General features: G+C 39.6%; 1 protein-coding gene across 1 annotated transcript in view; it reads right to left on the bottom strand.

Moving 5' to 3' along the window:
• Positions 1-15,603: 15,603 nt before the first annotated feature.
• COL28A1 (collagen type XXVIII alpha 1 chain) overlaps positions 15,604-18,278 on the bottom strand; it is a 151,767-nt gene continuing 149,092 nt past the window's right edge. The window contains exons 36-37 of the mRNA XM_036247179.1: positions 16,801-16,977; positions 15,604-15,656 (exon numbers count right to left, since the gene is read on the bottom strand). Of these exons, the coding sequence (XP_036103072.1) occupies positions 16,805-16,977 (173 nt within the window). The 3' untranslated portion in view covers positions 15,604-15,656; positions 16,801-16,804. The remainder of the gene's footprint in view (positions 15,657-16,800; positions 16,978-18,278) is intronic.

Below are 18,278 nucleotides of genomic sequence, written 5' to 3'. Positions count from 1 at the left end.
GAATTCATAAAGTGGCAACAGGGTTGCTTTGTCCAGGGTGAGGCAAAAGCATGTTTACAGTTGTGAGTATATAAAACACAGAATTTATTCTTTTTAAAATTTTGTTTTTGATTTGTTTGTTGTTGACAGTGTTACAGATGTCCCCATTTAACCCCCCCTTTGCCTCTCTCCACCCAGCCCCTGTCCCACCCCGGGCCTTCCCCGCACTGTTGTTTATTCTTGTATTATTATTTATTAATTTTTTTCATATGAACAACTGTAAACGTACTTTTGCCCCGCCCTGCATAGGCTCTTTGGGCCTAGATCTCCCTCCTAGAGTAAGAAGAGCATCTTCCACACGGGGAGATTTATTTCCTACAGTCAAGGAGACAAGGGAGGGTCAATATGTCCTTCTTGTATCAGCTCTTGTCAGGTAATTTACTTCAAAGTAATCAATAAGCCATTGTTGAATATTTAACAGCACTTTAATGTAGTTGGAGAAAAATCACAGCACTACGCTAATTGGTGAAACTTCAAAGTTATGGTCTCAAATCTCAACCAGGCCTACGGTTTCCCCAGCCAGGTTCCCTTCCACACCGTAGACATGAAAGCTTTCCACCTCTCCTCTCACTTTTGACAAATTATTTTGCCTCTTATTTCTCAGTGTAAAGGAGCCATCAGACAGTAATTCACTTAACTTTCTACCACCAGTCAACACATTGCTCTGTCTGCACCATCCTTTCCTTCCTTTTACTTGTTGCGATGGAATTGGTGTCTCTGGCCAATCCTTCCACTTGTGCTATAAATCATCTCTCTTCCTCCACTGCAGGAACTTCCTTCTTTCAACGCTCCCTTCTCATATCTTCAACCTCTCCTTCTGTATAACTTCCCAACATCATGAGTCTGTTCCCTTAAAAGCAAGACAAATATACAAACCAGCCTTTATCCCATGTGGTAACTTGATTGCAAAAAAAAGAAAAGGTCCCAATACTTCACTCTTGCCGGTGTGCTTACAATGAGACTTTGCAGTTCCTCCTATCAAGAGGTAACTTTCTTTCCCTGTACCTTGAATCTTGGATGACTTGTGACACACCTTGGATGGTGGAATGTGGCATAATGGTGTGCCAGTTCATGACCAGGCCTCAAGAGAGCTTTCAGACTTCTGTTCTCTCTTAGAACATTCATTGCTTTGTGAACCATCGTGCTGGATAATGAGAGAAACGTGGCCCAGCTACCTCCCTCATCCCAGCCAACAGTAAACAACTTTCAAACCAGTAAGACCATCCTAGATCAGCCAGCCCTCAGCTGACCCCACATGCATGAGTGAGCACAGCCAGACCCAGGTCAACAGAAATTCCCATCACCCATAGTCACATGAGTGATAATAAATGTTTGTTTTTAGATGCTGGGTTTTAGGAGTTTTGTGTTGATGTACCCATATCCCCTCTTAGCTACCATCTAGTCTTTTTTCTCTTAATTCCCACCTAACTACTTAATTCCCGCACTACATTTGCTCTCTTCACTTCCTTACTTCCCGTTCTCTCCTCTACCTCAGTCTCGCTCCAGCCCTAATATTCACTCTTCTGAGAGTGTTTTTTGCCAGAATCTCCATGGCCAGCCTGTTGTTAAATCCAATGGATGCTTTTGATGTTAATCTTACCAAACTTCTTAGTAGCACTTACCACCATTGACTCTTCTGCTTAGACACCATACTTTTGACCTCTGGGGATCATTGGCAGGTTTCTCTTTGATTTCCAACCCTTTAACATTGCTATTAGCTGGGAAACATGTCCTAGGATGCTACTCTTCCTAGGAGATCTCATACACTCATTTTCTTTCATAAAACTGCTGTTTCTTTTATCGTTTGATTTCTATTTAAAAGGAAAAAAGGTACATCGTTTAATGACCACATGTGAATCACTATGCTATTTTGTTCACCAAATGTAATCACTTTATAGGTGGTTAAGAAGTAGCACATATTAAATAAGAAAATTAATTTTTTCTTGGTTTGTTGAAATTACCTATGTTGTAACCTTGTAGATTGTTTCTGTTGCATCTATATTGATAGATGTTTTCTTTCAGCTCTTTGAAAACGTTGTGAAAACGTTGTGACAATGTCAGATATTAGTCATATTGTTGTTCCCCTGTATTGAACGTGACATGTTTCTTTTGTTGCTTTCAAGATTTTTCTTTCATTTTTGGCTCTCAGCAGTTTGACAGTGTTGTGGCTGGGTGTGTTTTTCTTTGTATTTATCCTGCTTGGGGTCCATCAGCTTCTTGGATCGTTAATTCTGTTTACTTAATTTAAGATTGCCACTATATCTTCAGATACTTTTGTTACCCTTAAAGCTCCTTCATGTCATTATCCCCTTTCTATTAAACTCCCTATCTCATGTGGTCTAGAGTTTTAAATTTTGTCTCTTTCTTCCTCAGAAGCTACCAAAGCTAAAGTGTAAAGACATTCTGAAATGACAAGTGTTGTGTGGCAAAACCAACTCCAGTGTTCTACTAACCTTTTGTAAGTCTCCATTCCCCCTGAGATTTAGCCTTGTTATCCCTCAGTATCTCATTAGCAGTCTGATGCTTTTAAGAAATTTCTTCTACTTTTAAAAATAATTTTATTGTTTTTAGCAGGAGAATTTGCCCAACTGAAGTAGCCCTGTCTATTTCCAGGAACAAAAGTCTCTCATTTTAAATAGGTTAATTTCTTTACAATGTTTTGGGGGGAGGGGGGTACATGCCCCTAGTCACTAGGGCCCAGTAGGAACCAAACCCAGGACTCTCTGGTCTGCAGGCCGACGCTCCAACCGCTGAGCCAAACCAGCGAGGGCACACATATTTAATAAAAAACTTTTCTAGAAAGATATACATTTTTTAAATAATAAGACTCTAAAAACTAAAAGCCCTTTCTGTGAAAGGCCATACAATGTTGTTTTAATTGGAAAGAAAGCAAAGATATTTTTCCATTGTGGAAGTGGAAACTATAGAAAGCAAACATAGTACCAGAAACCAATTCAAGGCTTTTAAAATATATATATATATTTTTTATAATATAATTATTATTATTATTGTTATTGATTTTTAGATAGGAAGGGATAGGGGGAGAGAGAGAGAAACATAGATGAGAAATATCCATTGACTGTCTCCTGCCCGCCTCCTACTGGGGATCAAGCCTGCAACCCAGGCATGTACCCTGACAGGGAATCCAACCGGGACCTCTTGGTGCATGGGACAACACTCAACCCCCTGAGCCACACCTGCTGGGCCAATTCAAGGCTTTTAACATTTCATGACTATTTATATTTGATGGTTCAGGAAATCAAATAATACCATCCAATATCCTATAGAAATTAATTTGAGAGTTTTTTTTTTCTTAAAATAAAATTGTGCAAAATGTATTCATTTAGGAAGCTCATTGAAGCTCTATATAAAACAAAATGACCTGAGAAGGGGCAGAATTTGTACTGAGGAAAAAAAATTTAAGAAAGATATTCATTCATTTGAAACTAATAGTCCTAGGAAAGTGCAGATAACAAACATATCATGGTAAAAACTTTCCACCTCTCTGTGCCAAAACGTCACTTGAAAATTATTTGCCAGAGCCTTGTGATACTGGAAATATAAATGTTATCTACAGAGTTAAGTTTAAAAGCTTCATTGTATTAGGACACTAATTGTTTTTCTTTATTAAACACATCAGATTAATCATTTACGAATTTTAGCAAAGCTGAGTTAAGAACTTGTCTCCTGGCTTTCATTTCTTACACCAGATTGGTTTTGCCACAGTGATGGATGTGTATTAAAATGAATTATAATGTCCACACTAACTAAAAAAAATGCACATGTGCTTTCATTTAGCATTTGGCCACATTGGCCAGTGAAAGGAGATGACCAGTGTCCTTCTTGTCATGGGTGCATGAGCCCTTTTAAAATGACTGGTTATAGTTTTCATGGGAATGACACAGCCCCTCTGTAAGTAAGCAAATTATTTCTTTCCTAAGTGGGTGCGTTTAATAATGCAAGCTTCTAAATGCCCGGAACATCGCTCTTTCTTCTTCTAATGTCTATTCTATTCTTAAAAAAAAAAAAAAAAAAAAAAGGTGGTTCTTCATATTTTATTGCTACATATAATTTTTAAATGTTCTTAGTCTCTAAGTGGCTTAAGATACGTGGTATTGCACCTCTAACCCAAGAAGTCCCTCTCTCCTCGTGCTAATTTATTTCGCATGAGCATTTCTGTGACTTCTCCCAACCCCAACCTCTGTAGGAGTCCAAGTCCCCTGCCCCAGGTTACAGTCAGCTATGGTTTTATTTGTGCCATTAGTAGATACCACAAGAGCAATACTTTTGAGGGGTCAAACAAAAGGGGATTATTTTCTGGAATATTAGGAAATGTTTCATTAAAGATATAATATTTCAACCAAGTCTCTAACATGTGTAGGCGTCTGCCATGCGGAGAAGAAATAGAGAAAACAGAGGCATGAAGACACAAAGGCAAAAATTGCAAAATCAAACCCAACCAAGTACATTTGGAATTAGTAAGCAGGGAGGCTGGAGCGCGAGGTGAGGAGGGGATGATGAACAAGGACACAAGCTGGACTGTGAAGGGATGCTAAGCCCTGCTGAGAAGGTTGGACCTCATTATGTAGGTAATGGGGAGTAATGCTTTGAAAATCGGATTCATATCTTAGGATATTTCTGATAATTCTATGAAGTATAAATTGGTCTAGCAATGAGTAAAGGTAAGGGGAACATTTTTAAAAGTTTGAATATAGAGGAGGGGATAGATTTGAGAGAGATTTCTAAGGCCTAATTGGTAGGACATGATGACGCAGAGCATGTGGAGGAAAGTGCTGACGTAAGTGTGGAGGGTTTACTACACTGTGATGCCAGTAACTGAGACGGGGCAACAGCAGCGAACCTGGGCTTCAGAAAGACAAGGATTTACTGCTGGGGCCGTGCCAGCCCATTTATGGGTGAAATAATGTAAGAGGATAAGGTCTCCATCCCCCTCTCAGACACCCAGCGCCTCTCAAGAACGGAGCTGCTAATTTGATTGATCACACTGAAGTCACCAATGTAGTTACATTTGCCTCTAGACAAGGGTAATGCATAGTATTAAAATATTAAAATGCTGAGCACATAAGGGCTATCTAGTCTCTGGGGAGTTCTCTCAGGCTGTGGAAGGGTCAGCAAATTCATTCTCTCTCTCTCTCTCTCTCTCTCTCTCTCTCTCTCTCTACTTTAAAAATATTTAACAGCTTAATTGACATAAAATTAACTGTATATATTTAAAGTATAAAATTTGATAATTGTTTGAAATATGTATATACCCATTTATTTTCTGCTTTTTATTTCAAAATTAGTTTTCATTTGGGTCTTCTTTTTTTTCTTCTACTTAAATTAGATTTAATTTGCTCTTCCTTTCTAGTTTTTTGAAGGGGGATGCCTTAGGCTCTGATTGGAAACTTTTCTTCTTTTCTTACAGTAATCTAGTGCTACAAAATTTCCCCTAAGTACTGCTTTAGTCGCATGTCACAAATTTTTATACATTGTATACTTATTTTCATTTAATTCAAAACACTCTCTAAATTCATCTTTGATTTGTTTTTTGACCTATGAATCTGAAAGTGTTTTATAGAATTTTTAAATATTCGAGATTGTTTTCAAATATATTTTTGTTATTGGCTTATACTTTAATTTCAGTGCGGTAAGAGAACATACTTATTATGATTTGGATTCTTTTAAATTTATTGTCACTTATTTTTTGGCCCATAATATGCGCTCTACCCAATACCCCATGAGTCTGGAGGTTTTCCAGTCTGGCTGCCGTGACAGGTGGTGTTCCTGGTCCAGTGTGAGCATCTGGCACTACTACCTCTAATCCTTTCAGTTGGTTCCGTTCCGAGCTTTGGGTAGTTTCCTCACATGCATTCATTCATCAGTACTTAGCTCAATACTCAATGGAACCCTCCGATCTCCCAACTCCTTGCTTTGTGAGCTCTCCTTTCCAGTAGTTTGTCCTCATCCTCAGAGTTCTAATCACCTTGGTCTTCCTGGATTCTCACCTCTTTTTCCTCAATCCAGGGAGTCTTCCAGGTTTGGCCGTAGTTCCCCCTCTATGTACTGTAGCCTGGAAGCACTCTTAAATCAGTAGGCTGAGGCAATTGTAGGGTTCACTTCATTTTCTTTCCTGCTTATCAGGATCACTGCTCTTCCTTAACTGATTTACAGTGTTTTGCAAGAGGTCACTTCCTATATTTTGTCTGTTTTTAGTTGTTTCAGGAATGTCGAGAAATCTGGTCCATTTTACTACATCTTGATGGGAAGCAAAATTCTTCATCTTTCTCTTTCTTCTAAGAAACTGCAACAGTAGCCATGTCAGAGCCTTCCCTACTCAGGAAGAGACCCAGCCATCTCCTTTAACCTCACTCTTCGGTCACACATCAGCCAGGCCAGGGGCCACAGCCTCCCATACGCAGCCAAGACAAGCCTGAGAGCAGGAATTTGTATTTGTCAATGTCCACACTTGTGACAAACAATCCCAAATCTAAATGACTGATGAAAACATTTATTTCTTACTCATGTAACATGAGGACTGCAGTTGATTGCAGCTCTGCTGGGCTCAACAAGTTTTGCTTGGCCCAACTGAGCATGGCTGGGCTCAGCTCTATGCATCTTATTCCAGAGCCAAAGGTGAAGACACGCTATTATCTTGGTGAAGATCCAGAACAAGAGGCGCAGGGCCAAAGCACACAAGCACATTTCAAGCTTCTGCTTGGTCATGGCATACTTCACATCTGTCCACATTCCATTGCCCAAGGCAAGTGAATAGCCAAGCCCAAAGTCAGTGTATGAGAAAGAACACCCTACCAACCAGGAGCATGACAAGGATAGAAAAAAAAAGAATGATTACGATCAAACAACTATAATCTTCCATAGCTTTGAAGACGTGGTCTCTCTTGCTGTATTTTCTCTACTGTGTGCTCTGCTTGCACAATGGACCTTGCTCGTAGTACTGAGCACATCATAGTATTTCACTGATTAATTTCAGTATGACATTTATGTGACTCTTTTGTGTTTCTTTCTCTAGAAAATAAGCTTTATAGATGCAGAGATGGCATCTGACACATAGTAGGAGGTAACTGTTGGATGAATGAATGAATGTCTTTCTCTGCTTACTTTCCCAAGGCACTGAGGGATGTGCTAGGTAGCCTTTGGTTAGAAACTGTTTAGGATGCACTAACCTGGGACCAAAAGACACTACATGATCTAGCCATGCTTGCCATGGAGCTCAGCCCTGGCACTGGATCCAAGTACAGAAAGTGACGTGGAGCTTGCTCTCCTTTGCTGTTGTCTACACATGTTCTTGTGGACATAGGGTGGTGGAGTTTGCAGCAATACTCAGGCATTCCTGGGTTCTTGACACAAATCCAAATGAATGCTTTCCATAACCACAGCCCGTTTGTACATGTGGCATCCTCGGTGGCAGCAAAGAAGCGGAACACCAGGTGAAAAGATCCACGTCCCTGTGCTAGATGAGGTTGCTGGCAGTGTTTAGAACTTGACGTTGTATCCCTGTGAGCCTCAGGGCTGAGTTGGGCTCCCATGGAGTTCTAGTACTTCTGTGTCAGGTAAGTAGAGTTCATTCTGGATTGGCTGCCCCGGATTATCCTGTATTGATCAGCCTCCAAGAGTGACCTGTGGGGCTCCATGGCACATCCTTAGACACAGTACCTCTGGGATCCACACAGCACACTTTTGGCCCCTGTAATTTCTGGACACTCATAGGCATATCCTTGGACACCCCAAATCACCGAGGCCACTTATTTTCAAGTTGAGTTTGGCTTTGTCTGCTTGGGGGCAAACTTAGAGGGGGCTTCAGTGATATGGGTAACAATCTATTTCTTTTTGGCTGGGTGGTAGATACACAGGCTTTTATGTGATTATTTTACTTGAAAACCTAGTTATAGGTAACACATTCTTTTGTATATATAAAATATTCCTCAATATAAAGAAATAAAAAATGAAAAAGAAATACAGATCGACACTAAAGTGAGATTTCCTTTTCAGCCATCAGATCACTTAACAGATAACACTCAGTGACCTTGAGGAAGTGAAAAAGCAGACACGCTCACAAGTTGGAGGAACGTAAATTGGTACAGTTTTTAAGGAGGGCACTTAGAAATACCTATCACAAGCATGTTCTCTCTACCCTTACAATTTTCCTTTTACGAATATCTTCTATAGATATACCTACACTAAGACCAACATGTACAAGGATGTTCAATGAAGCTTTGGTTGTAATAACAAAATACTGGAAACATTTAAAGGGCCCAAGAAAAATTATTTGATTAAACCGAACAGTGATGAAAGTCTTAAAAAGGCTCAGGTAGCTCTTTAGCTACTGATACGGAATGCATTCCATAATGCTAGGTGAAGAAGTAAGGAAGAGAGAGAAACTGGGGAGGGGAAATCCCGAAAGGAAATGAACGGTGCTCTCAAAAAGTAGCAAATGGTTGAGCGTAGCTGAGTTGAAAAAACATGTATAAGGACCTGAAAGGAGATAAACTAGAAATGCAAGTGGCAGTGAGGTCCTGAAGGACCTTGAGTATTGTGCTGAAAAGTTTACTTTGTATCTTGAAGAAGATGAAGAATGCCTAAAGCATTTTAAAGAGGAGAGTGATTGGTTCAAATTTACCATAACGCCACAGCACTGGGTGGACAATGATTGGAGGTGAGGGACATGATGGATGTGAGGAGGCCAGTCTGGAAAAAATGACAGACGGGGCAGACGGGAACAGGAAGAAAGTTGGACCGGTCCACTGGGCAATTGGATGGGGGCAGTGAGGGAGAGGAAGGGTCTGGGATGTCTCACAGAGGCCAAGGGCACTGGCTGAACGGCATCCTTTACGGAGAATGGAACACGGAGGGTCTACTGGTTTGTCATGAAGCTGCAGAACGGTACCAGTAAATTCGATGGGTTTGGCCTTTTACTTTTAGTATACGGAAAGCTCTGGTAACACTCTAAAATTTGAAGAGTCACAATTTTAGTCCATATTACTGTATTTATCAATATTTTTCTAATAACAAAGTAATACACCACAGGAAAAGTACAAATTCCAATATTTATTCCTTGGAAGATTAGAGATGAGACAATTACAAAGGCAAGGGTTGTTGGATTTTTGTGGGTTTGGTTCCCACCCCCTCTATGAGAGAGATGTTCTGTTTTGTTTTGCTTTAAACAGCTGAAAGCAAGTCTGAACGATGATTTATTCATAATAGAGTCAATTTGAGAAAAATCCTCGTTCATAGCACTCTTCATTTAGATGCAAGAGAGGGAAAACAGCCAAGTAATAAACGTTAAGACACCAACTAATGTGCTAAGGAGGAAATAACTGGAGAATTCTGTTAGCACTTAAAAATAACGTTAAGAAACTGCGAATGCAGAGTTTAAGGGCAAATTCGAAGGATGGCAAAAAACAATGGAAGCCTCCGGTCAAGTTCAGGTAGAAACAGGGAGCAAGTCTGCTGTCTTTGCAAAGCCACAAGCCCTCGTTTACCATTTAGAATGCCTACTATGTAATTCCTCTGTTTCTTTTTGCTTCTAAGATAGAGGGAAATTTTCCCATGTCTTCTATTAATGTGGCAGTCATCTTAGGTTTTTAATATTCCACAGGGATAGAATATTTAGAACAAGGGACATGTTTCTTTGCTCCTCTCCCCTACCCTCGTCACTGTAAACATCCTCACGTACTGGGGGGCATGCTCAGAATTAGGGGCTGGAGTGGAAAATGGGCCATGGAAAGAGGAGGGGCCGCTGAAGCAGCCCAAATGAAGGAGGACACGTGGCCAGTCTTAAAATAACAACACAACTGTTAGAAAAGGCTCTGCAGGTCAGAGTGGCAGAGTCTTAGGGTGGAAGCCACAAGATACATCCAACTAAAGCTGCAGCAGTGAGGGTTGGTGTTGTCCAGGAGATAACTGTCCCGCCAGAAATGTTCACCCCAAGAATGCCCAGTTACTCAGGGTATTTGTATAGAGGATATAAGCAACAGAGGAGACATGGGACTAAAAGGTTCGTGGTGATTCTAAGAGCCCTTATGTTTTTATTAAGTAGGGTTTAAAAATCCCTAATTTTCAGAGTTTGGTGTGACTTTAAATGAATTTGTTTAAATGAAAAATTTTTCAAAGAAATTAATTTTTGTAAAATAAAAAATGAATGCTTTTAAAATTCAATCAGTTCAATATATATTTTTAAAACTTAAAATACCATAAATAAATGGGTGAAATATGATTTCTGCCTATTCTTGTTTTGATGAACACACACACACACACACACACACCCCAGAAACATCGTATTTTAGTGACATACTAAAAGATATTATAAGGATGGGGAAAGAATGTCGGACAGCATTAATCCATTTTTGCATTGCTATTCACAAAAGACATCAAATTATAGATTTGTAGAGAAAAGGGGCATAAATAGTTGTACACCTAAAATTCCAGGTCAGATAGTCAAAGAGCAGAGTCTCCTTGCTGGTTTTCAGGAGGATTACTCAGCAGACCTTCCTGTGGGTGTTCCAGGCTCATCCCAGACCTACTTAACATGCATTTCTCTGACAGTTAATGAAGCTGAGCATCTCTTCTTAGGTTTACTGGCCATCTCCTTTGAATGACAATCTCTCTCATTTTTCTATTTTTTCCTTTTTACTGTTACTGATTTATGGGATCTCTTGGTTTATTAGAGATATGAAACAATTCTGTCACATGTTACTTACAAATATTTTTCTCTCATTCTCGAGTTTATTTTTTGTTGAGTTTAGGATAAACATTGAGACTAAAATTACAAAGCCTAATTGTCACTTCATACATTTAGCGTGCCCTTCAGACACCTGATGAGAGCATATCTTGTGGCTGGCAGAGCTGTTTCAACTGAATGACAATGCTAAAATTGATCATCTAAGATACTTTAACATTTCAATGAAGTGTTTTCATTGTTAAAATTCTGTAACATCATTAGTATTTGATAAAATATTTAAAATTTCTCAATGTCAATTTAAAAGGGAGACTTCTTTAGATGCACATTCTTATTTCTAGCACACTTCGTACATAATCTATCATTTTTTCATTGGAGAATGGAGAAACAAAATGTCACATATCTCCTTCACCTCTATCAGCTTTTCCACTAGATTAAAACAAAAACATAAATCATCATTCTCTTTTCCAGAATTAATTCTCAGATAGTTCGATTCCGCCTCTATGATCCTTTATCTAGCTGGACAACATGCCCTCTGCTTTTGTCTTTGTTTTGCTAATCAGGGTGGAGAAGAAGAGGAGAAGTTTCTGAATCTCAAAGTGGATAAGAGAGAGTACTTGGTTTTTATTCACTGACATACTACTTTTCTCTTATTCTCCTTTTAAACTAGTAAGACTTTAAAAAATATTTTTCTATTCCCTTCTTCCAACTAGTTATCTATTTATGTAATAAAAAAGTGAGTTCTGATCATTTTTCAAATGTATTGAGTTCTCACTATGTGCCAAGAACTAGGGACACAGAGATAAAGAACCCATGCCTTTGCTCCTAAATTCAGAGAGCCGGCAGAGGATACAGATGCTGTGGTTGAGGGCATAATGTCCTACTCCCCAGAACCTTTAAATAGTTACCTTACACAGCACAAGGAAATGTGCAGATGTGATTAAGATGAAGGATTTTGAGATGGAAGATTAGCCTGGATTTTCCTGGTGGGTCTGATCTAATTACATGAGTCCCTCAAAGCAAAGAACAGTCCCCAGCTGTGGTCAGAGAATCAGAGCAAGGGTAGCATGAGGAATAGTCAGCCTGCTGTTGCTGGCTTTGAAGACAGAGGAAGGGGCCTCGAGCCAAGGAAAGCGGATGGCTTTTAGAGGCTGGAAAAGTTAAGGAATCCAGAAGAAACACAACCCCACAGACTCGTGAGTTTTAGCCCAGTGAGACCTGCATGAGACTTCTGACCTAAAGAAATATAAAATAATACATGTGTGTTGCTTAGCTGCCAAAGTTGTGGCAATTTGTTAGAGCAGCAAATGCAGATGCAGAAACCAGTGCAGATGCTGACCACGAAATGCAAGGCCGTCCAGACTATGGGTAGACTGGAAGATAAGCTGAGGGCTTTGGGTCCTCAGTGTTGAGCATGGCCCAGCTGATGAAAAATTGCCACAAAGGAGGAGGGGAAGCCTACAAGTCATCCTGGAAGTATTAGGATTTGGTAATCACAGAAGGAGGAAAAGGATGTTTCAGACAATATTACCCAAATAGCCAAGTCAATGTTAAATGTTTGCATATCAATTTCTACGTGGACAAAGTTGTGGAAAGCTTCAAAAAGAAATAAAAGTACTTCTGCTTCTGGCAAAATAGCAGGCTAAGTACTCTAAAGGGTCTTTCTACTTTTCAATAACCGTATGGTGACTAATACATGCTTTATAATGTACTACTGGGCTTCCAGGAAATAATGCCCAAAGCCCTCCATCCCTCAGCCATAAACTATGGTAATGGCTGTCTATGTAGCTCAGATCCACTTTCATGCTGAGGGCAACTAAAGAAGGTAAAGAAGCCCTGGCTAGTTTGGCTCAGCGGTTAGAGCATCGGCCTGCGGTCCAGAGAGACCCAGGTTCGGTTCCCACTAAGGGCATGTACCTCAGTTGCAGTTTGTCCCCGGCCCTGGTTGGGTCGTGAGGGTGGCGACCACTCGATGTGTCCCTTTCATGTCAATGTTTCTCTCTCTCTCTTCCTCTCTCTCCCTCCCTCTCTATCTGAACAAAAAATGGAAAAATGTCCTCCGGTGAGGATTAAAAAAAAAAGAAAAAAGAAGGTAAAGACAATCACCTAGAAATTACCAAGGTGCTGATACAATCAAGGAATCACCAGCCATGAAGATGAGAATTTAAGGAGGTGTGCTCAACACTAAGGTCATTTTTTGTCTTGGAGGGGTTTCCCATCCAAGAAAGGTGGCTAAGAGGCTGATTAGCATAAACAAGGAACAAAATGTGCTAACCACAAAAAAAAAAAAGTAAATTTAACTGCATTAAAATTGAATACTTCTGTTGATTTAAAAAAGAAGAGTAAGGTAAAAAGAAGTCATAGCCCTGGCCAGTGCGGTTCAGTGGTTAGAGTGTCAGCCCACACACTGAAGGGTCATGTTAGAAATTTAGCAGCCGCCGCAAAGGGAAAACGAACCAGAGAGGCCAACAAATTAGATAAAAACAGGTTCAGGTTTATTGGGTACACTCCGGGCGGGTTCACCAACTCGGGGGACAGGAGTCCGAGAAGCCGCGCTCAATGTTGGGGCTTGTGTCTTTTATATCTGCCTGTTGCAGCTGGAATTTGTCTGTGAGGGTTTGGCCCTGCGGTTTAACACCTGGGGGCCTTTGCCTAGGTACAGCCTTGGGGACAAAAGATTTATGGGAATGAGATAAGGGCAAGCAGTCCCTGGAACGGGGCAGGGGTCTCTGTGAAAGAGCTTGGGCAAACAGTTCCCGGAGTAGGGTAGGAGTTGTACAAGCGGGGCAGAGGTGAGAGCCATTCTTATCGATTTGCACCAGGCCTCAGATCCCGTGAACAGGTCACAGGTTCAATTCCAGTCAAGGGCATATACCTGGGTTGTAGATTCAATCCCTGCCCAGTCAGGGAGCGTGTGGGAGGCAGCCAAATCCTGTGTCTCTCTCACATCAATTTTTTTTCTCCCTCTCTCTCCTCCCTTCCTCTCTCCCACATGCTCTAAAAATTAATGGAAAAAATATTCTTAGGTGAGGATTACCAACAACAAATAAAAAACAAGCCACAAAGATATTAGCAATAACGTACAAATAACTTGATTTGAGGATATATAAGAAACTTCAGAAATTCAAGGAAAATACAAATGATCCAATAAAAAATCTTTCCCACCCTGGTCGGTTTGGCTGAGCGGTTAGAGCGCTGGCCTGAGGTCCAGAGAGACCTGGGTTTGGTTCCTGCTAAGAGCACGTACCTCGGTTGCATTTTGTCCCCGGCCCTAGTTGGTCGTGCATACGGGTGGCAGCCACTCGATGTGTCCCTTTCACGATGATGTTTCGCTCGCTCTCTCTCTTCCTCTCTCTCCCTCCCACTCTACCTGAACAAAAAATGAAAAAATGTCCTTGGGTGAGGCTAAAAAAAAAAAAATATTCCCCAATTTTAAATGTACATTTCACAGAAGCAGCACAGATGGTGAATAAATATGGCAAAATGTCACCAGAGAAAGTCTATGCGGCTGTAAAACAAGAAGTATCTCTTATCCTTTGCAACAGCATGGATGGACCTGGAGAGTATTATGTTAAGTAAAAGACAAATATCACATGATCTCACTTATATATGGAATCTAATGAATAAAAGAAACTGACAAGCAAAATAGGTGCAGAGATATGAATAAATGGAACAGACTGACAGATCTCAGAAGGGAGGGAGTTGGGGAGTGTGGGAAGAGATTAATCAAAGAACGTATATGCATATATGCATAGCCCATGGGCACAGACAATAGTGTGGTGAAGGCCTGGGGTGGGACAAGAACTGGGGGGTAGGGAAAGGAGGGCAAAAGGGAGGAGAGGGGGATATCTGCAATATTGGCAACAAGTTTTAAAAAGATACTGTTTTCTACCCAGTATTAGCAAAATAAGGGAGTCTGACAATACTCAGTGCTGATAAGACTATCAAGCAATGGAAACTCTTAGACACAACTGGTGAGGGTTTAAAGTGAATTAGTTCAAACACTTTGGGGAAAAAATCAGTTTAGTATTACGTATATACTATTTTTGAATGTTTACATATTCTGTAACCCAGCAATTTCATTTTTAGGTATTTACCCTAGAAAAACACCAGTGCATGTGCACCCAAAGCCATGCATAGGAGCATCCATAGCAACGCAGTTGAAATGGTGCAAAACAAGTAAATAAATGGAAGTAATTCAATTGATCATAGACAAGACAATGATTAAATATGTTATGATATATATTTACACAAATATTATACAATTGTGAAAATAAATGAATGTGTATGAATTATAATGTAATAACATACCAAGTTGCAAAAAAAAAAATTATATATTATAAAACAAATTTTCTAAAACTCAAAAAATCAAAATAATAAAATTTTAGGAATGCAATCAGATATTTTTAGGACTGCATATTGTAAGACATATGGATTAATTATAATATTGAGTGAAAATAGCAAGTTGCAAAAGACTACACCATTTTTATACATTTTTATAATGTTCTAAAATATGGCAGACTATGTATTGTTTAGAGATACGTGGAGATACATGTGGTTTTCCATGTAAAATTACATATGAAAACCAAGAGCAAAGGGACATGGTAAACACATGTTTCGAGATGAAATATCCCTGGCAGGAAATGGGGGGTAGGATGGTAGAAGGGTACATAGGAAGGTTCAACAGAATTGGTTCTGTTTGGTCATTCTCTGTGTGAAGTTTTCACTGGTGTTCACCTTATTATCATATTTTTTTTACTTAGTATATTGCATATATTCTTTTGTAATATTAAATATCACATCATAACAATTTAATCAAACTAAACACAATTATTTTTGCTAAGATAGCTGCTCTTTCAGCACCTCCTTCCTTGAGTGCTCTTTTCTGGACCACTGACCTTGAATGAGGGTCCCAAGCCTGAAAGAAGAAAGGATGCTGTGAGGTGACATATACCAATGTCGTCTGAGCTCAGTCCCAACTGATGATCTTCCCAGACCGATGTCGCAAAATCATTACCAAATGACAGAGCCGATTCTCTATTACCCTGTTGGGTCATATTTCAATCTGGCGGCTCCTGTTTCAGCGGAGACCTATCCTTACATTACCCTGCTCAAGAGTGGATGGGGCCTTAGTTCTTGGCTGTCAAGTGCCTTTTCTTTCCAACCTCCTAAAACTGAAAGCCACATTTACATTTTAAAGGAAGGCTGAGACAAGTTCCTTTGTTTAAATTACAATATATATGTTTAAATTTCCATATATAGTTTAAACACACAGTAAAGGTTTGTTACCATACGTATTGGAGGAGTGCAGAGTAACAGTTGTTAATCCACTTGAATTAGTCATTTTAATTCAGATTGATTTCTTACTCAGTTTCAGAGCAAGTGAGGCAAAAATCTAACTACTCCACTCTGACTCCTAGCCCAGCACCTCTCATCTCTCAGAACCATCCCTCTTGCTAGGTTTCCTTCAAGCAGGATACCTTATCTCACCCTCTCCCACATGCTCCCATCACTTATGATTCTCAGGCCCAAGTCCTTCCCCACCTCCTCCCTACCTTCATGCTATTGGCAGGACTGTGAGGGGTTTGGGAGATTGGAGTGGGGAGAGGGACTGGGGGCCCAGGAAGGAATGGGGGACTGGGCTGGGGAAGGCATTTGATCTGACATAATACATAGAGTAGGAATGAACAGGAATTGGAACCACACCTCAGGTTGTAAAGTAGATTCTACGGCCTATGTGTTGAGGGTGCACAGCTCTACAGTCCTCAGCTCTGCCATTTTTCAGTTGGGTGACTGTTGACAAATTACTAAACGCAGAGCCTCAGCTTCCTTATCTTTAAAATGGTTAATAATACCTACATCCTAGTGTGGTTGTAAAAATTCAATTAGGTTCAATTAGGTTGTAAAAACTCAATTAGGTTGTAAAAATTCAAATTGTAAATACTCAGTAGACAATCAAACATGGCGCTTTATTTGTATGGGGTGAATATGTTAACATAATAGAGGTGCTTTCTAGACTTGTTGATAGAGAGGTAGATTGGACACACTGCAGGTTGACTTACCTGCTCACGCTTGAATGCAGATTGCTTGACATTCCTTTTCACTGTTGAATCTGTTTCCTGAGCCATTACAGCCACTGAACCAAAAGCGGGCACAAGAGTTGACCTGTTTGTCATAATACCATCGAACCACATATTCACCACAGTTTCCAGGCTTTAGATCTTCTAAACACCTAGAGTCTAGGTTGAAAAAAGGATAATGTGTTAGTATAGGTTTTTCTTTCACTGAAAAGATGAAAAATAAAAGTTTCATCAAGTTTATTCTCAATGCACACTAACACACAAACTAAGAAAATATTCTTCTAAGTTAAAGAAGGATTCCCTGATACCCAAAACGTTTCCTCTACCACTTGAAACCCCACCATTAGATATTCATTCCTTTGAAAACAAAGTTTTTAATCTTCATGAAACCCTATTAAAGATTCAGATTTCCCTGGAAGCATAACACTGAGCCTTCATTGGCTAATACTCTCGTGGAAATTAATTGACGGGAGAAAAATAGGACTTTCTAATTTACTTTGGAATTGATTTAAAATCAAAGCAATATTTGAAATGAAGATGATTTTGGCTTTCTGTACACATTCCCTTCCAGTTTGTTCATAGAAAGCACCACTGCAATCATGTGTCATTGTGCCTACTAACAAAGGAAGATCCCTTTAAGTTACAAAAAAAAGTAAAGCAAGGGCTCTCTTTATGCCACAATTTTTTTTTATAAAGAAGAACTCTTGCAGTATAATAAAAACATGACCTTCTATGTCAGTTTACAAATAAATTTCAACAGCATGTTCACTGTAAAAAAAAAAAAAAAGCAAAGAAAAGCTACAACAATAAATCTTTTGTATATAAACCCTTTTTATTTCACGGTACTGCTTTGTGCCATGATTCATATTTTGTACCTAAAGAAGTGATTTCAAGGCCAAATAAAGACCAAAGAAGCACTTGCTGTCTGTTTCCTGTGTTATGAGAGATGGTTTATGTCATAAGCTTCATTTATCAATATCAAAAGCAGCCCTCTCGTCATCCCCCATAAATACTTGCCTAGATTTGGAGTATGTCTCAGGACATTTACTTTCTAAAACGGAATGAACACTCCTTAAACCAGTTGGAACGGAGAGTGGATTTTCTACCTATGCTCTTAAAAACAATAAATAATATCGGGTAACTTGTTTTCAAGCCAATCTTTGCTTCTTTTAAGCAAGAATATTATCTCTCTGGCATGTTCTTCAGAAACCATATATCTAATTATTATTTTCTATAGATAATACTTCCACAGAAAATATGCTGATGAACCTAGATTCTCTTTCTTATCTTTCTTCTACAATCTAAGGTTCACAACTCAAATGCCTGTGTGCGCGCAGGCCACAGGTAAGTAGTGGGGAGTGGTAAGGACTAGGGCAAAGGAGAGCACAACCCTCTGTAAATGTATTCAAATGAAAAATAATACTAACAACTACTAAAGAGCTTCCAGATTTTTGGACTGA

The sequence above is a fragment of the Molossus molossus genome, unplaced genomic scaffold (genome assembly GCF_014108415.1).
Source record: "Molossus molossus isolate mMolMol1 unplaced genomic scaffold, mMolMol1.p scaffold_m16_p_7, whole genome shotgun sequence".
Taxonomy (NCBI): domain Eukaryota; kingdom Metazoa; phylum Chordata; class Mammalia; order Chiroptera; family Molossidae; genus Molossus; species Molossus molossus.
Note: the sequence above shows the minus strand (reverse complement) of the source record. Positions and strands in the feature narration are given on the sequence as shown.